This window comes from Procambarus clarkii, chromosome 65, assembly GCF_040958095.1.
Source record: "Procambarus clarkii isolate CNS0578487 chromosome 65, FALCON_Pclarkii_2.0, whole genome shotgun sequence".
NCBI lineage: Eukaryota > Metazoa > Arthropoda > Malacostraca > Decapoda > Cambaridae > Procambarus > Procambarus clarkii.
Window position 1 is genome coordinate 15,271,289 of NC_091214.1, and position 20,040 is coordinate 15,291,328.

The following is a 20,040-nucleotide window of genomic DNA, read 5'->3' on the forward strand; positions in this document are numbered from 1 at the left end:
TCCAGTCTTTTTCAAGGTTAATTGATGACAGGTTGAATAAAGTAATTTAAATACCATTTTGGTATATTGAGTTTCATTTTCATTTAAGTTTACTTATTAGCAAGCAAATTACGGATTTATAATTTTGAAACAGGTGAGGTACAGATTGCACTGACCAACGCACATGGGCAAGACATTCCTATAGAGATCCAAGATAACAGCGATGGAACATTTACTGTGGAATATTTAACACCATCTCCTGGAGACCATCGCGTAACTGTGCTGTATGCAGGCTCTGAAATTCCTCAGTCACCAATAGTTGTTCCTGTACAGTCACACGTTGATGTCACTAAAGTGAAGGTGGATGGACTTGAACCCAGTGAGTATTGTAGAATTTCTGTAATTTCTGGGAATAGCTTTACTCATAGGTTATTTATATATATATCCCCTTAGTTGTTTGTGAATTAATAAGTTTGTGGGATATTTTCTTGGTTTTCAAGAGACCTTGAATAGACAGATTTAATCACTCTTTTTTTTTAAGGCTCCAGGTATAAAATAATTTTTCTTTTTACATTATTTGTTCTGCTTTTTGCAATAAGTTGATACGTACTATCACTCTGTAATGGCATCGTACATCAATGTACTTGTTTGAATATTATAATCTCTTATTCAACAAATTTCAGACATTACAGTATAAAAACTGTGTACAAGACTTAAGTTACTCTCGTAATAAATAGATATTTTAGTGAAAACATAAAAGGGTGATGCATGGTATTTCCCCAGTACATCATTCACAATTATGTATATACCTGTATGTATGTATGTATGTGTATATATATATATATATATATATATATATATATATATATATACATATATATATATATATATATATATATATATATATATATATATATATATATATATAATGGAACAAGAACTGAAACTACATTTTCATTTACTCTACAGAGTATTTATTTATATAACTGTCATAGAGCATATTGGATGAGGTTACTCACAGACATTTGGGGCTAGCCTCACCCAACTTTCCAAAGGGAATGGACAGGGATACGTCATGGATATAATAGACTGGTTGGGGTCACGTGCCCTCTGTATGACTAACCATCCTGTGTGATGGGGATATTTTAGCATCACATAGTTAGCTTTTTTTTTGATGGTTTTTGTACTCCACTTCATATAGTCTAGAGTAGCTGCACTAATGCAGATGTACCTCATGTATTAATAAAAAAAAATATTATTAACTTTTTTTTTTTTTGTTTTTTTTTTGTTTTTTTTTTGAGATATATACAAGAGTTGTTACATTCTTGTACAGCCACTAGTACGCGTAGCGTTTCGGGCAAGTCCTTAATCCTATGGGCCCTGGAATACGATCCCCTGCCGCGAAGAATCGTCTTTTCATCCAAGTACACATTTTACTGTTGCGTTAAACAGAGGCTACAGTTAAGGAATTGCGCCCAGTAAATCCTCCCCGGCCAGGATACGAACCCATGACATAGCGCTCGCGGAACGCCAGGCGAGTGTCTTACCACTACACCACGGAGACTGCTCAATAGACAGAAACTGGAAATATCTGTCAGGCCGAGTTTGGATGCCAGACAGGAAGGAAAGAAAGAGAAGAGTAGGGAAATGAGGGAGGGGAGGAGGGTTGGGAAAAGGGGAAAAATAGGGGAGATGGGAGGATTGAGAGAGAGAGGGGGGGGGGAGAATGGGGGTAGGTGGGAAAAGACAGACTATCCTGGGCACTGTTGGTTGCCTCATTTAGTAAATATATAACAGTACCTGTACTGTATATGTACAGTATATAATGTATTGGAAGTAGTCTTTCTTGTAGACATGTGTTACTGAATATGACTGAAAAGGTTAGAGCAATGATTCTAAAACAAATCCCAAAATTTCTTATGTTCTTCTTCACTTGAGAAGGAAGTCAAAAAGTTAAAATATTTAACTCTCTTAAGTTTATTTTATCATTTTATTACTGACACTAAATGATATGTTTTGTTAAGGTTTTCAACATCTTCAGAGCCAGGGGAAAAGTAGATACAAATTAGTTAAAACTATCTAATATATTACCATGTTGGATTAGATGATAAGAGGTATTACACAGTCAGTGTCAGCTGGGGCAGTAGGTGAGGTGTGATCTTTTGTCTTGATCTTGAAGATAGTAAGAAGTACCTAAGTGTAAGCTGGCTGCTGATAGTGGGACGAGAGTGCTTGATATGTAGTGCTTTGCCTGCCTAATATTTTATTGTAGTCATACTAGTCAATTATTTCATTGTTGTTGGATATCTTTCGTTATGGTCTGGTGTGTGTGGAAATTATATTTTGATAGAGCCTTGTTGCTTGTGCATTCTCCTGTGGCTTGAAATAGATTTTATCCTGCCAATATATTGAGATCATCGGGGCATAAATGACATTTGTCTCTTTCAAGGCATTTCATTTGATTTCAGGAGAGTTCTTCATAAGCAACTTCACTATCTTCTTATTCTTTTAGTATATGGTGAGCTGAATCTTCTGGTTATTGTTGGTAGGGAGTCACATTTCTATTGATTTGTTCTTTCAGGACTGTTTCCTCTGTCTTGTGGGCTATTGAAAATACATTTCTGTAGAAGAGTTTAGGGTCAAATTCGATTCTACTAGCTCTTCCTCAGAGGTAGTATGGCAGTTCAAGTTCCTTTAATGTTCATTTTGACATAACTCTTCAAGTATGTATTGTTGACAAGGACCTGCCTTATTCTACTAAGTTCCTTGTCAACCTGGTTCCAGCTGGTGCCGTGTGGGAAAGGACAGTTGACATAACCACCAACAACTCTTCACTTGTACCAGTCAAGGCACTGATCTACTAGCATTAAGGCACAGTCCTATGTTAGCTTCTTTAGCTTAGACTCCTGTGAGACTAAGCTAAAGCTTAGTTAAGCAGAAAATTTTGCTTGAGAGCTTCCTGAAGGTGTAGCAAGCATTTCATGTCAAGTACCTGCATCAAGATAGATTCAGCTACTCGGAACAAGTTCCAAGTAGCACGGGCTTTGGTGAACCCGTAGTGGACTTACCTGGCACAGGAGCGGTGCTGTGTGTGTTCTTTACACTTGACACTACACTTATGAACAACATTTATGATACACTCAATGAACCGTGTATGAATGTTGTGGAGCGACTTATCCAAGATATATTATTGTCTGGAGGTTAGGTACAGGAGGCTGATATGCCAGCATACACACTCCAGGCAAGAATGTAACTTGGATGAGTCACTCCACAACATTAATTCTGAGGCTAGGTAATGATGATAGAGTTACAAGATACGAGCTAGATGGTGTTGAGATTGCGAAGTCGGATTGCGAAAGGGATCTGGGAGTTATGATTAGTAAGAAAAGAATTAAAACCAAAGGATCAATGCATGAATGTTCGTAATAAGGCAAATAGGATGCTGGGATTTATTAATTGAAGCGTTAGTAACAAGACACCTGGTGTGGTTCTTTAGCTATATCTTGCGCTGATTAGGCCCCATTTAAATTATGCAGTTCAGTTTTGGTCGCCGTACTATAGAATGGATATAAATTCACTTGAACATGTCCAGCGTAGGATGACTAAGTTAATTCCCCAAATTAGAAATCTTTCATATGAAGAAAGATTAACAAAGCTTAAATTCCATTCACTGGAAAGGCGAAGAGTTAGGGGTGACATGACAGAGGTTTACAAGTGGATAAATGAACATAACAAAGGGGATATTAATAGGATATTAAAAGTATTAACACAAGACAGAACACGAAATAAAGGGTATATATTGGATAAGTTTAGATTTAGGTAAAACTAGGGAAAATACTGGTTCGGTAACAGGGTTGTTGATTTGTGGAACCAATTACCACGTAACGTGATGGAGGTAGGGTCCCTCGATTGTTTCAAGCGTGGGTTGGACATGTATATGAGTGGGATTGGGTGGTTCTAAATAGGAGCTGCCTCGTATGGGCCAATAGGCCTTCTGCAGTTACCTTTGTTCTTATGTTCTTATGTAGTTCTCATCAACATACTGACAGTAGATGTCAGATTTAAGATCAGGTCAACAAGGACTTGCTTTTCAATGATACCTATGTAAAAATTTGCAAATAGTTCACTGAGGTGAGAACTCGTGTCGACACCATCTACTTGTTTGTACATGTGACCATCAGGGCTAAGGTAAGGTTTTTGGAACAGGTACTTGCTTGGAAAAGTTGCATAAGTATGATGGACAAAATTTACCAGTATCTAGTTTGCACTCCTCTTGATATTTCAAAATTTTAAATATGTATTTGGCTTCAGTTTCATCATTCTTGTATACACGAGTGTGAGACAATGTTTACATCTGGCGCTCAGCTGGGACGGTGGGTTGGGGTCTGCGGTCTCTCAAGGAAATGGTTCTGCTCCATTGAAGATATGTCATATTAGTAATGGGAATTTTTGTGGTGATCATTGCAAAATAAGTATGTTTGAAACTAGCAATATTTATATTAATTGTATATGTTCAATAGGTCACTTAGCTTTAAGATGGGTGACTATAATTACCACCTGGTGGTGTGGTCCACAGATGGGGTACCCTTCTGACATGAGGCACTAATTGCTGATGCTTTTTGATTGTAGTCTTAGTACTTGATCACTGCCATTAGCCATATCTAGCCTTTTAGCAATTATTTACTGATCTTAGCTCTTGTTTGGCTCTCTAAGCTGGCCTATCCTGACTAAATACTCCATACTTGGTGCTCATCTGATAAATTCTTATTTCACTGAAGTTTAATATAACACACTCACAAAGAACTCTACTGTATTATCATTTGATTGGTGCTCTAGCACAGCCAGGACACAAATAAGATAAGTCTGCCACTTTCCATGGGTATGAAGGACTTGTATACTCTATGTACTAAATCAGAAACTACAGGAGTGCTAGTCACTTGTTCTTCCACCTTCCAAAACCAATAGTAATTGATATTCTGATACTTGTCATTGTAGAGATTTACTAAATCTGGAAAATGAAGGTCATAAAAGGTTCTTATTGAAAGATCAAAACCAGTCTAGGAGATTTTCTAGGGCGACTTCCCTGGCAAACAAAAGTAAAACAATAAATTTTGTAATGTAATTCCTGCAATGTTAGATCATATCTCCCACAGGATGCTGGCAACTTGAGAGATCGGCATCCCAGTTCATGAAAGAATTTTTCCCCTCTGATTTATATACAAGGTAGTCATCAAAGATAGAGATATATAGTACATGTAGATTTATTAAGTTCCATGTGTCAGTAAGAGACAAAGAGGAGCAGTAGGTAAAGGAAAACAAATATATGAAAATAAAAATAAGAGAAGTACAGTACACCAAAAGTTAAAGTGGTAGCATAAAAAATCTCTATCATTTTTGAACCAAACCAATCAATTGTTAACATAGACAAGGTCCTACTGGTCCCAAGGTAGGATCATACAGTTAGGAAGATTGACAGATCATATTGGCACAACCGGTATTTTCCCAAACATCCTTGTCAGTCATACTGGTACAAAGATGACACTTGAGAACACTCACTGCAGCCCATAACACTTAGCAACAGTCTCACACCAGCAGTTACTAGGTGGCCAAAGTGACCATTGCCCCTTACTACTACCAGGTGACAGCACCAATACATAAATAGGTTCTCTTTCTCTGCCCAACTCACATTCTTCCTGAATGGGCTAATGTTCAGTTCAGATTGGTGCAGACCAATACTGTACACCTCAGTTAAGTGACTTGTGTCATATCATAAGAAACTTGTGCTTTGTTGTGCCGTAACCTTATGCTATTAGTGGATGCTTCTTGTGTGCATGTATACACAATAGTTGCATGTCTCAGGTCTTTATAACTGAACAGTAATCTCAAGTTATCCTCTGTTGAGTTTGTGCATCAGTAGAGGTTATTATTTAACTGTAAGGGGTGTGAATGTTCACCATGGCACTTGAGTGTGAGAGAAGCAATATATTCTGTTTAACCCGGGTCACACTTGATCGTGTTACTCAAAGCTGTATTTGTTTTTAAATTTTTGTTTATTTTGGTTATGAACTAGATTTACCCATTCTTGTTTTAGTGGTAGTAAGACCAACCTTTCTCCCTTTCTTGCTCTGCTCATCACACAGAGAAGTGGCTATGGGTGTTACAGGAATACCTCGTTGACTATTGATCTTCATGTGTGAAGCTTCTATTCTTGACACCATCTTTATATGGAGCAGGTGATGCTGCCCCCCTCATCCATCATCTGAGGATCTCTTTCCATCTACAGTGTGCAGCAACCTTAGGGCCTCTCACTAATATTGGCTTCTCTTCTCATGTCTTTCATTATTTGGTTCTTTATGTGGTAGTTCATTTATAATAATAATTCATTGTGTTGAGGGACTGGCAGCCAGAGTGTATTCATCCATATTAGGCTTATATCAAGGTTGAATTACTGACCCCACCCAGGAGGCAACCCCCACAACAAGCTGACTAACTCCTTAGTACCTACTTACTGCTAGGTGAACATGTGCATTAGGTGATAGGAAATGTGCCCAACCATTTCTGTCCTGCCTGGGATTCGAACCCTGAATTCTCAACTGTGAGTCGAGAATGAACCCCACTGTACTACTGAGGCCCTTAAATGGTTGTAAGGGCTGCATTTATGGCTGCTTTGGCTGAGCCACCTTATCTGAGCCTTGACTTGGACATGTCTAGTTCCTTCCTTATGCAGCTTTGTAATGCCTTATTTTACATATCTTTCCCGTGCACATTTGGAACCCATCTGTTATCTCAGTAATGTATTTGATTTTCTTTTCTATAATCTATTTAAGGTCTTCCTATTATTTGAGGATCTAAGGTTCAAATGTTGTATTTCTTCTGGATCTTGCTATTAGTATTCCAGACTGTCAGTTTTATACTCTTCCATGTCCTGCTGGTTTTATCAGGTTTGGTTGAGAGATGCTTCTGTGTATCTCTGGCATAACCCCTTAGGTTTTAGCTAAAATTAAGACTAAATTTTGTAGAAACCCCATCTTGATACAGCCTTTGTCGGTTTGTCCCTCCATCTGTGTTTCATCTCCTCTTTACAGTTGTTACCTTGCACCATTATTGTCAAGCATTCCAGTTCTCTTTATTAAAAGTCATCTACCAGATGCTGTGCTTAGTGGTCATGCTCTGACAGCCATAGGCTTATCCCTCTTATTTTATATCTTCAGAAGTTCATCATATTGAAGGCATTCTTTTCCATTGTGTTCTGCGTTGATTTCAGAGCTCGGGAGTTTAGTAAGTCCAACCACAACTCTGTCTTCCAGATGACCATCTCTTGAGGCAGAGTGTAACTTACTTAGCTAAAGGAATTGTGGGGTTCAGTCCCTGAGCCCATTATGTGCCTCTGTAACCCTTTCCACTGCCGCTCACAAGATGGGTATGGGGTGCATAATAAATGAACTAAACTAACTAACTTCAGCAGGGTCTTGTGCCTGGATATTTGAGCCTCTTGCTGCTCTCTCTACCGTATTTATATTAATGGTTGCCATGTTGTTCCTATCAAACTCCTGTCTGGGTCATCTGTCATTTAATGGAGGATTGTAAATGACTGCTACCATTATCTTAGGTCCACCCATTGTCATAGTTCCTGTTATGTAGTCTGTGAATCTTTTACAGCCTGAAATTTCCATCTCTTCAAAACTCTAGCCCTTCCTTATCAACAGGGCCACTCCTCCTCCTCCTCCTCCACCTCTCTCTTCCCTCTCTTTCCATCCTATATAGTAGTCCTGTGGAAACACTGCATTTGTTATGATGCCTGACAATTTTGTTTCTGTGTGTCCTATTATATCTGGTTTTTCTTCCTGCGCCCTTTCGGCCAGTTCACTTGCTTTATTAGTAATCCCATCGCTGTTTGAGTACATTACCTTGAATCTCACTTTCCTATATTCATTATCATACAGTCCCCACTGGTGTAGGAAGCCATTCCATGGGCAGGGCTACTTGGGTAGGCTCATCTTTCTGTGGGAGGATTCTGAAACATTCCAGGTGTCTTCATCTGTGGAATAGGTGAATTTATTACCATACAGTTACAGTACAGCTACTGTATATGAATCAACTAAAAACAAATGTAATGTAAGACTGTTAAACCCAGGATAGTTATTATTATAATAAGTAAACTAAAGATTGATTATCATAAGAGTTTAACCCGATAGTTTGCGGTTACCTTGCATTGATTCCGGGGGTCAAGGTCCCCACAGCTCGGTCTCTGATCAGTATTAACAGAAAACCAATTCAAATGTCCTTGATAAAATTTTAGTTTAGTGGTACCGCTTTATTATGGAGGTTCTAAACTAACATTTCACAATTAAAGGAACACATCCTCAAGGGCCGTAATGAGGGATTTGAACCTTCGTCTGGGATGATCCCAGATGCGCCTTAGTCGACTGCACCGCAACATGGTTAAAAGAATTGTAACCTGAAGTGCTACCTCCCTCACGAGGATCCTGCAGCTTCTCCAAAGCACAAACCGTGTATTGAAGTAAGGGCAAAGAGGTAGAATGTCTGATTGACAGAGCCCGGGGTGTATGGGGGAATTGTGTGAAACCCCGGTCTGTGCTTCAGAGAAGCTGCGGGATTGTTGTGAGAGCAGTAGCACTCCAGGTTGCAATCCTTTTAACCATGTCGTGGTGCAGTCAACTAAGGCTCGTCTGGGATTATCCCAGACGTAGGTTAGAACCCTCATCATGGCTCTTGTGGATTTGTTCATTTGATATATCATGTTACTGTGATTTCTGTGTGTATTTCGCAATTAGTTCCTAATCAAAGGTTTTGTTTTAATCAATATCCAATGAGTGAGAGAGTTTGTGCATTTCAACTTTATATTCCAGTTATAGGAACTCAGAGGCCTGGCTAAATAGGGCAAGAGTATTTGGCCATAATATTTTATATAACAAAAAGTATGTATACAAGTACCTCCCTTCCTGGTCTGGTCACAGACCAAGCCACAGCGATCTTGTCCCCCGGCATCACAGCAAGGTTCCAGTGTTGTAATAGGCAAGCAAACATTTATGTAGTAATTATCAAAAGTGTATCTACAAGATGGGAGCATTACTTGTGGTGTCCAATTTTTCCCTGTGATCATTGTCATATGAAGTTCTGATAAATCTTATGGCGCTGGCATTCATTCATTTAATTTATTCCGTCTGTTTACCACTCTGTTTGCAAAAAAAAAGATAATTTTTTAAGTTTTTCACCAGTTGAGAATGCATTCAGTAAAAACATAAATAAGTTGTGCTGTTGACAGCAATATCTATGAATTTGTACCAGTTTAATATATTTGACACTTTTCTTCTTTCTATTGATGGGGAGTAAATAGCTAGAAAGCTTGTGTGTGATAAGGTGGTGATATATTATGAGGCTGAGGCTCAACCTGGCATGTTTTTCCCATCAAATCTTATAATAAAGCTGGTAAATAATTCTGGTGTATGTCATTAAACACAACAGCATTGTGACTATTATTAATTTTGAGGGGGATATTTCCCATTCTACGCAAATGTCTTCTTCCATCGGGAGGGTGAAAAATCACTAAATCACATAATCTTTCCATTTTTATTGTTCGACGTTTCGTCAGCAATGTGACATCTTCAGGAGTACACTCTGTTGCGCTAACACAGCTATACTGAGCTTACAAGGAGAAATCTAGACATTTATAAGTGTGACATTTACATTTACCTCACTCTACGATTCACCTAACCCCCTTAATCGTAGGGAGCAATGAAGGAGAGGGTGAGGTGATTGTTGCCTGACTCCAGCTTCTAGCTGTCCGCCAATGTAGGTCTTACATCTTCCCTCTGAATCAATGGAGGACCATCAAACAATTGTATGCTCGAAGTCGAATTCATCTGTATGTTAATTATTGGTGTCGCCTCCCGAATGAATACAGCCTTAAGTATATGAAGCCTCTTACAATTGTCGTATAGCTGTGTTAGTGCAACAGAGTATACTCATGAAGATGTCACATTGCTGACAAAACATCGAACAATAAAAATGGAAAATTAGGGAATCTAGTATTTCTTCACCCTCCAAATGGTAAAAGATATTTGCATAGAATGGAAAATATCCAAAAGAAAATTAATAATAGTCACAATACTGTTGTGTTTAATGACATGTGTATTAGAGAAAACCTGCTCCCAAAATATATTTTACAGTACCTCTTTATGACCACCATGTTATCTGCTGATAAATATTTTAATGACTGCCACTATTGTGTTGACATTAAAACCAAACAATTGTAATGTACAGAAGTATCACTTACCATATTAAAACAATTATTTTTGTATACCTAAATATGTCTTTATGTTTGCTTTCCAGTGTCATGTAAGTAGGTGTGTTTTTCTTACATGTATAAATTAATATAAAGTTTAGTAGGTACAGTATGCATTTGTCCTCATTTTTTTTTAGCCTGTGTATTGTATATCATTATTTAGTCATATAATTATTCTTTGTGTTTTGGAGAGTATTTAGTCATTATTTCCTGCATTTTGTGATGTTGCAGCTTACTTTAGTTACCTTGTCCTTCATGCCTACAGTAATTGCTTCTATTGAAAGTCACTTCATTTCGTTCTTTACATCATAAATTTTGTAAATTATAGTACAGTATTAGAGTTTATTATTTTCAACTTTGAATTGAAAAGTCATATATATTATTAATTAAAAGTACCGTACATATAGCAGACAGTCCTTTGTAATAAGTAATGTACTGTACTGACTATTTTCTTTCACTTGCCATAGTTAAGTATTCGATATGTAGTATACTTCATGTTCGTATTGAGATATTTTATATATATATATATATATATATATATATATATATATATATATATATATATATATATATATATATATATATATATGTATGTCGTACCTAGTAGCCAGAACTCACTTCTCAGCCTACTATGCAAGGCCCGATTTGCCTAATATGCCAAATTTCACTGAATTAATATATTTTCTCTAATTTTTTTCTTATGAAATGATAAAGCTACCCATTTCATTATGTATGAGGTCAATTTTTTTTTATTGGTGTTCAAATTAACGTAGATATATGACCGAACCTAACCAACCCTACCTAACCTAACCTAACCTATCTTTATAAGTTAGGTTAGGTTAGGTAGCCGAAAACGTTAGGTTAGGTTAGGTAGGTTAGGTAGACGAAAAAATATTAATTCATGAAAACTAGGCTTATTAGGCAAATCGGGCCTTGCATAGTAGGCTGAGAAGTGAGTTCTGGCTACTAGGTACGACATGTATATATATATATATATGTCGTACCTAGTAGCCAGAACGCACTTTTTGGCCTACTATGCAAGGCCTGATTTGCCTAATAAGCCAAATTTTCCCTAATTAATATATTTTCTGTAATTTTTTTCTTATGAAATGATAAAGCTACCCGTTTCATTATGTATGAGGTCAATTTTTTTTTATTGGAGTTAAAATTAACGTAGATATATGACCGAACCTATCCAACCCTACCTAACCTAACCTAACCTATCTTTATAGGTTAGGTTAGGTTAGGTAGCCGAGAAAGTTAGGTTAGGTTAGGTTAGGTTAGGTCGGTTAGGTAGTCGAAAAACAATTAATTCATGAAAACTTGGCTTATTAGGCAAATCAGGCCTTGCATAGTAGGCTGACAAGTGCGTTCTGGCTACTAGGTACGACATATATATATATATATATATATATATATATATATATATATATGTCGTACCTAGTAGCCAGAACGCACTTCTCAGCCTACTATGCAAGGCCTGATTTGCCTAATAAGCCAAGTTTTCATGAATTAATTGTTTTTCGACTACCTAACCTACCTAACCTAACCTAACCTAACTTTTTCGGCTACCTAACCTAACCTAACCTATAAAGATAGGTTAGGTTAGGTTAGGTAGGGTTGGTTAGGTTCGGTCATATAGCTACGTTAATTTTAACTCCAATAAAAAAAAATTGACCTCATACATAAAGAAATGGGTAGCTTTATCATTTCATAAGAAAAAAATTAGAGAAAATATATTAATTCAGGAAAACTTGGCTTATTAGGCAAATCGGGCCTTGCATAGTAGGCTGAGAAGTGCGTTCTGGCTACTAGGTACGACATATATATATATATATATATATATATATATATATATATATATATATATATATATATATATATATATATATATATATATATATATATATATATATATATATGTGTATATATAACCAGTTCAGTTCATGTCTATGTTTATCACTATTCCTTTGTTGTGGCAGTTATTGAGATACGTCACGCTTATTATCTAGTACACCTTATATGTTTAATATTTTGGTCACCTTATCTCTTAAGACATGTTGAGTCATCTACAAGAACCTTATACAAGTCTGAGAAGGTTTTGATAGTTGAATTTTTTCTGTCACCGAACATGTAATTATTTTGTTGTTTGCTTTTATTGTTAGTCATATTTTGTTGATTTTTGAGTAATAAATCATTTACTGAGTCTACCTTCTGGCTGTTGTACACAAAAGGTCAGGGGAAGATTTTATTGCATTATTTCTATCTTTTGAGTACAACACTTGTATTCTGTTAATGATAATGATAATAATGATAATGTATTTTTAGGGAAAAGTACATACATACATACATAATGAGTTTCAAGCAGAATGTTTAATTTCTTGATAGAGCAGGTATGCACAGAGCCATTAATACGCACAGCATTTCGGGCAAGATGTGGCAAAATATATTTGAAAGCTAAAAACTAATAAGCTGTTGATAGGAGTGAGAATATTATTAAAGTTACGTAAAGGTTTGGTGACCAGAATGTTAAAAAACATGTCATAGAGAACCTAAAATTCTTAAATGTAATGAAATATTAAGCAAATGCCTCCTGTTAAATATTTGGTTATTGTGCAGATGCCTCCTCTTAAATCATGTTTTATTGTGTAGATGCCTTTTCTTAATTATATCGTGTGTCTCTGAATGCTTTTGCAAATTTGTGCTTTTCTTTCTGTTTACTTGAGAACACCAAGCCATTATGCACATTCCTTGGTTACCCCTCATGCGTGTATTTTGCAAATACTGTTTTTTATTTTAAACTTTATGACCATGTCACATCTGTTTTCCCATGCAGCTTGTGTCCTCGCTTGTGACTGTTATTGTCTTAACTTGTAATTTTCCTTTGTTTGACACCTTCTTCACCACACACCACAAACCTTTACAGCAATTCCAAGATTTACAATACTTTAGACATTTTTTTCATTATTTATATACATACAGGTATTTAAAACACATTCTCTTTCTGTGATATGCGGGAATAGTGATCGACCATTTGGTGGTAGATATGACTAGGTCAGCTACTCGGATATGAAGACTATTATAAAGCATCACTTATTTTTTATCAGCATTTTGGCAAACAGTTAAGCATCATATGCTCTCATACTGGAAATAGTGAAAGCTTATTCGCAGCGTGTGTTTGTGTGATTACCCAGTTGTGTCTTGCGGGAACAGGATCTCGCTCTAGAGTCCCGGCGCCTAGCCCTTGGACCGGGTGTATTTACACCTCTCCACCTTCCAGTACTCATCACACTTTTTCGAGTTATGGGCTTTTGAAATTTACCTCTTTAGTGAAATGGTTGAGGATCTTGTATAGTGGTTTGGGACACTGGAAAGGAGTTGGGAAGCCTGCAAAGGGGTTAGAAAGCCTATAAAATGGTTGGGGACACTGCAAAGTTGTTGGTGACACTGCAAAGTGGTTGGGAACCCTGGAAAGTGGTTGGGAACCATGTACAGTATAGTGGCTGGGGACCCTACAAAGTGTTTGGGTACCATGTAAAGTGGCTGGGGACCCTATAAAGTGTTTGGGCAGCATGTAAAGTGACTGGAGACTGTACAAAGGGCTTGGGCACCATGTAAAGTGGCTGGGGACCCTACATAGTGTGATTACAGCCTCTGTTGTTCTCAGCTTTAATAATAGCAGGCATGATAAAGCACTGGTAAGTCATGATGAATAAATGCATCAGACACAAGCCAGTAGTCAAGAGGCAGGGCCCTAGAGCTAGGTTTCATGCCCCATAGCCCACCCTATACATGGAACACACATTGTAAAATAGCTCTAGAAGCTCCATAAATTTTCCACAAGGCTAATGTCTCAGATAAAAAACCTAAATTGAGGAGTCACAGTCGAAGCATATTAATTGCTGTTGTCAGGGATAGGAAGCTTGTACTTATAATAATAATAATAATAATAATAATAATAATAATAATAATAATAATAATAATATATAATAATAATAATCTTTACAAGAATGTGTGTACAAAGAACATAAGAGTAATGTACTTAGGTTTGTCTAGCCTCTCCTAGGCCAAATACTGACCTTCCCCAGGATGCCCCCGATAGCAGTTGCCTAACTCCTCGATACCTATTTTATTGTTGGGTGAACAGAGGCATTAGGGAAAAGGAAAGCTTGCCAATCATTTCTGTCTGGCCTGAGGACTGATCCCAGTTTCCTGGATTGCGAGCCAAAGACGGAGATCACTGATGCCCGTCACATAACCCTTGCCCGCATGCCAGACACAAACGTATTGGTACAGTATTGGCAAGATTGATAAGTACAGGCTGTTAGGAAGAGGTGGACTGTAATGAGAAAACACAGTGTGTTGTTGAACACTCAAATGTACCAAAGCTATATATACTGTACTGTATTTGGTTAAGATTTTATTTTCAGAGTAAAGGAAGTGCTTGAGAAAAGAAGGAAGTACAGTAGTGAAGGCTATATGGGATGTCAACTATAAGTGGGACAAAATCCAAGTGGTTGGAAAATTAATACAACTTTTTTATTATTATTTATTTATTTATTTTTAAATATACCAGTATATAGTGTACATGATAATACAGTGTACAGTATTGCAGTGTTTATAATGTGAGAGGAAGGATTGTATTTTTGTCAATATCCCTAATTGGTCCCTGCACACAGTAAGCGAGCACACACCCACGCGCAGTTATAACTTTCTTTACTCTTCACTTAATGGCGAGTGAATGTCTTGGAAGCTTTAAACTTAGTAGAAGCTTTATTGGTAAGGTATTATAAGTCCCGTCTGAGCAGAGTTTCCCTCTGAGAAGACGCGTCATTGTTGTTTCTTCATACAGTCAGTTTCTTCTGTAACTAAACCAGTTTTCAGTGCACTCAGTAGTCACAGACTCTTCTTTCATGCTTGCCATGTACAACTTGAATATATTTTTTTTTGTCAATGTTTTATGAGATATTCAGTTTTCTGGAAAGGGCTCATCAGTAACTGCCCAGAGCTATAATGCTGGTACCACAAAGCCTTCAGCTTGTACCACACCTCCAAGTCTTATGCAGGCTTGCCACAAGCCAGAATAGGAATCTGATCCTCTCACTGGGGTGAGAGGAAACTGAGGTTCAGAGATCAAACAAAACTTAAGGAACCCCAACCACAGAGTCCATGTTAAACAATACAAACTACTGCTTAAAAGAAAGAAATGAAGAAACCAGTGATAATGATAGCAATAAGTGAACAACTCCACCCAGCTCCAACTTATCTGGTCACCACTACATGGCAGTTGAGGCTACCCAAGGTTCAGAGCTACAACCCTCCTCACTCACGTGCCTGGCACCACAAGGACTGTACTGCTATGCTAGAACCAAGCCATTGCTTTTGTCTTCCTTTCATGTTTGAGGATTGTGCTTATTTCACAATGTGTGTTCCCTGGCTATTTTTTACCTATTTTACTCCACTTTTCAGAATTCTCTTCCCTGACCGAAACCAGGTCCTCTTCTTCTGCTATGGGCCGGCTCATTTTCCATCTAGTCTATTCTTTCAGCAAGTCCGTCTTCTTCTTAAAAGTCATTATCGTAAGCTCCGAGGAGCTACTGTGAAGGTCAACCCAAAATTGACCATTGAATGTAATGGAATGGCTGTTTCTGATCAGTCCCTCAATACCACCTCATTCCTATCCACTTATTCCCATTTAACACTGTGATCGGGGTTTGGTAGTGGTGGCTCAGGAGAAATGTGAGTCGTGGTTCGAGACCCAGGGTGACCTCGACTGCCACCAAGTTGTGGCTGGGTGAGTTGGAGCTGGGGTTGTTCACCCATTGCTATCATTTGTATTGCTTTACTCATTATTTGTTTCACTTTAAACAATGCTTTACTTTGTTTCCTTGAGACTTTCTTATAGGTTTTCTTTAGTTTTTGAGTTGATATTTGATGCTCATTCTTCCCCTCTCCTAGTTGACACAACCTGATACGTACTGGTTCTAGTTGCTGATAGAGCTGCATAAGTCTCAGCGTCCTGGAACAACATGAAGGCCTAGGAGTACTAGTTCTTAATATCTGGGGGGAAGGGCACTGGGGGGCCGACCAGAATTGGGTGTTTCAGTAAATTCATGGCTTTATTTTTGTTGTGTTTGTTTTAGTTTGTGGTGATGGTGAGAATATGAAATAATCATCAATCAGTGATGAGTTTGCAGGTGGGCACTCCTGCTATTAATAAAGTATAGTAAACTTAACTGAAATTTGCTGTTTTACATTGATAAATTATTTTAACCCACTTATACTGATGCCAAAAAGCCCATTTTTATTTCTACTTGTATGGGGAGTTGATGAAATCTCAGTAGTAGTCTGAGTGTGTTGGAAAGAGCACCACACTTTTATTTAAGTAGGTAGATTCAGAATTCATGTAAAGAAGTTTATTCTGACTTAATGCATCAGTACAGTCTTATAATATTCTATGTATATACAGTACAGAATTTTGAATAGTTAATGCCCTTGCTCTGCTTGGAGATTTGTGTGCGTCTGATAAGTGAATTTTTGGTGGTTGTCTGAATGACTGGTTAGCTTTAAATTCCTGGAAACTACATACTTTTCGTACTACGATGACGTCAACTTACGCATTTAGTACCTGTATGTATTTAAGGAAATTAGTAAATGATATTGAAAGTGAAGGAAGGGAATAGGAGCTGCAGTAGTAGCTTTCTAGTGGTGTATTTAAAAGCAGGTTTAATTAGAAATTCAAATATTCTGTTTAATGTTTCCTTTATTATGTTAGATTATTTGGTTATTTATATTGCTTTTAGCTGTATATATAATATTTTTTATTTTGTTTTAGTATAGTTTGTGGGCTCTATAAAGTACAGTATACTGTATTTGACTTCAACACAGCTTTAATTAATAACAAATGCTCCCTGCTCCTGTGGCTTTTAACTAACAACTAAGTTTTCCTTTGCCATGACCATCTTTTAATGTGATTAAAGGCTTAAGGCTTTACTTACTATTTAAGGCTTGATTTACTATTTAAGGCTTTACTTAAGGCTTAGTAAGGCTTAAACCTCCTGTCATATACTTGCAGTATTAGAGTTTCATGACTAATTTCTTAGTAACCAAAGCAAAACACAATGACATAGCGAGTGTAAACCTGCTGTAAACCATAACATTCCCTTGCATCACAATGGGTAAATGAATGGTGAGAAGTCCAGTGTTTGGGTAGTGGCCGAGTCCTTGCTATTGTGTGTGTATCAGCAGGTCTCGTCCAGTGTTTGGGTTGTGACCGAGTCCTTGCCATTGTGTGTGTATCAGCAGGTCTTGTCCAGTGTTGGGGTAGTGTCCGAGTCCTTGCTAGTGTGTGTGTTTATCAGCAGGTCTCGTCCAGTGTTTGGGGTAGTGACCGAGTACCTGCTAGTGTGTATGTGTATCAGCAGGTCTCGTCCAGTGTTTGGGTTGTGACCGAGCCCTTGCCATTGTGTGTGTATCAGCAGGTCTTGTCCAGTGTTGGGGTAGTGTCCGAGTCTTTGCTAGTGTGTGTGTTTATCAGCAGGTCTCGTCCAGTGTTTGGGGTAGTGACCGAGTACCTGCTAGTGTGTATGTGTATCATTAGGTCTAATGTACGTATTACAAACATTTCATAATGTATCACACAAATTAATGCTGAAAAACTTTTATATCAACGGTAAATACAGAGGTGTATGAAATAATGACAAATCAGACTCTTAGTACAGTATTTACATGGTATTTAATGAACATGTCACTGCTGTATTGTGATGTCACCAGTCATGTACTGAACTGTGATGTCACCAGTCATGTACTGAACTGTGATGTCACCAGTCATGAACTGAACTGTGATGTCACCAGTCATGTACTGAACTGTGATATCACCAGTCATGTACTGAACTGTGATATCACCAGTCATATACTGAACTGTGATGTCACCAGTCATGTACTGAGCTGTGATATCACCAGTCATGTACTGAACTGTGATATCACCAGTCATATACTGAACTGTGATATCACCAGTCATGTACTGTATTGAAATGCCACCAGTCATATACTGAACTATGATGTCACCAGTCATGTACTGAACAATGATGTCACCAATCATGTCCTGAACTGTAATATCACCGGTCATGTACTGAACTGTGATATCACCAGTCATGTACTGTATTGAAATGTCACCAGTCGTGTATTGAAGTGTGATATAACTGGCGATATAGAGAAGTGTGATGCCGTTAGTGACTGGGCATGGAGGAGCGGATAGCGTCCTCATCTCCCAGTCAGTGGGTGTTGACTGTGTGGAGTAGAGGGATAGAGGACTGTATATAGTGCCTCACCTTAACTATGGGGTCCCTGATAGGTCTGACAGGCTCCCTGACCATGACAATGGTACATATGTCATGTCATGTCATGTCACGGGTACATTATACCATGTCAGGTCATGTCACTGGTACATTATACCATGCCATGTCACTGGTACATAATACCATGTCATGTCACGTACATTATGCCATGTCATGTCATTGGTACATTATACCATGTCATGTCTCTGGTACATTATGCCATGTCAGGTCACTGGTACATTATGCCATGTCATGTCACTGGTACATTATACCATGTCATGTCACTGGTACATTATACCATATCATGTCACTGGTACATTATACCATGTCATGTCACTGGTACATTATACCATGTCATGTCACTGGTACATTATACCATGTCATGTCACTGGTACATTATACCATGTCATGTCACTGGTACATTATACCATGTCATGTCACTGGTACATTATACCATGTCATGTCACTGGTCTCATGCTATTATGCCAATATTTATGTACATTATGGTAGAACTTCTCAACCTATTTTTACTATGAAAGATATTGATTTATTATAATTTAGCATTCAAGGAGGATAATGCAGTAATTTTGATTGCAAACATTTTATATACTGTACATAGTTATAAATGACAGAAAAGTCAAATAATTTATTTAAACATTTTCTGAGAAATAGTTCAGAGAAAATAAAGAGCTATTTAGTTAACTCTAATTAAGAAATGAGAGTGCATAAATATTGGTGTGAAGAACCTGAGCAAGGAATCCTTTGAATAGCTTACAATACACGCAGTTTGTTAGATGAGGCCATGCTGATGTAGCTCCAATATGGAGCTTACATCTTCTGGTAAAGCACAAGAAATTCAATAAGTCCAAAGATTTTCCAAAAGGCAGGTAACAGATAAAAGAGAAATAAGCAATAATGACAGGTTTAGTGATCAGATACAAAACTGAAGAGAGAGAGAGAGAGAGAGAGAGAGAGAGAGAGAGAGAGACAGACAGAGACAGAGAGAGAGAGAGAGAATGTGATGACAACATAGAGGAGTTAACAGATGGAATGCATTAGGAAGTGATGTTGTGAAGGCAAACTCTATACACAGTTTCAAATGTAGATAAGATAGAACACAATACACTCAGGACTGGTGTACACTGTATGTACACCAGTTGATTGACAGTTGAGAGGTGGGACAAAAGAGCTGAAGCCCAACCCTTTGCAAGCACAATTAGGTGACTACAATGAGAGGGCACTGGAGGAAATTGGAAACATATATATGACATAGAAGTATAAAAAAATACTTGTTTTGCAGTGAGAGTGGTAAGCACTTGGAATGAGCTTAAAAGTTGGAAGCTTCATATGTTCAGATATACAATAGTTTTGAGGCAGTGCTCTAGGACTCAGTCTTATTTTCTGTAGACACGACTATGT

General features: G+C 37.6%; 1 protein-coding gene across 1 annotated transcript in view; it reads left to right on the plus strand.

Annotated features, from left to right (window-relative positions):
* Positions 1-20,040, plus strand: part of LOC123771234 (filamin protein cher) — a 320,443-nt gene that overhangs the window by 138,340 nt on the left and 162,063 nt on the right. The window contains 1 exon segment of the mRNA XM_069309435.1: positions 134-358. Coding sequence (XP_069165536.1) covers positions 134-358 — 225 coding nt within the window.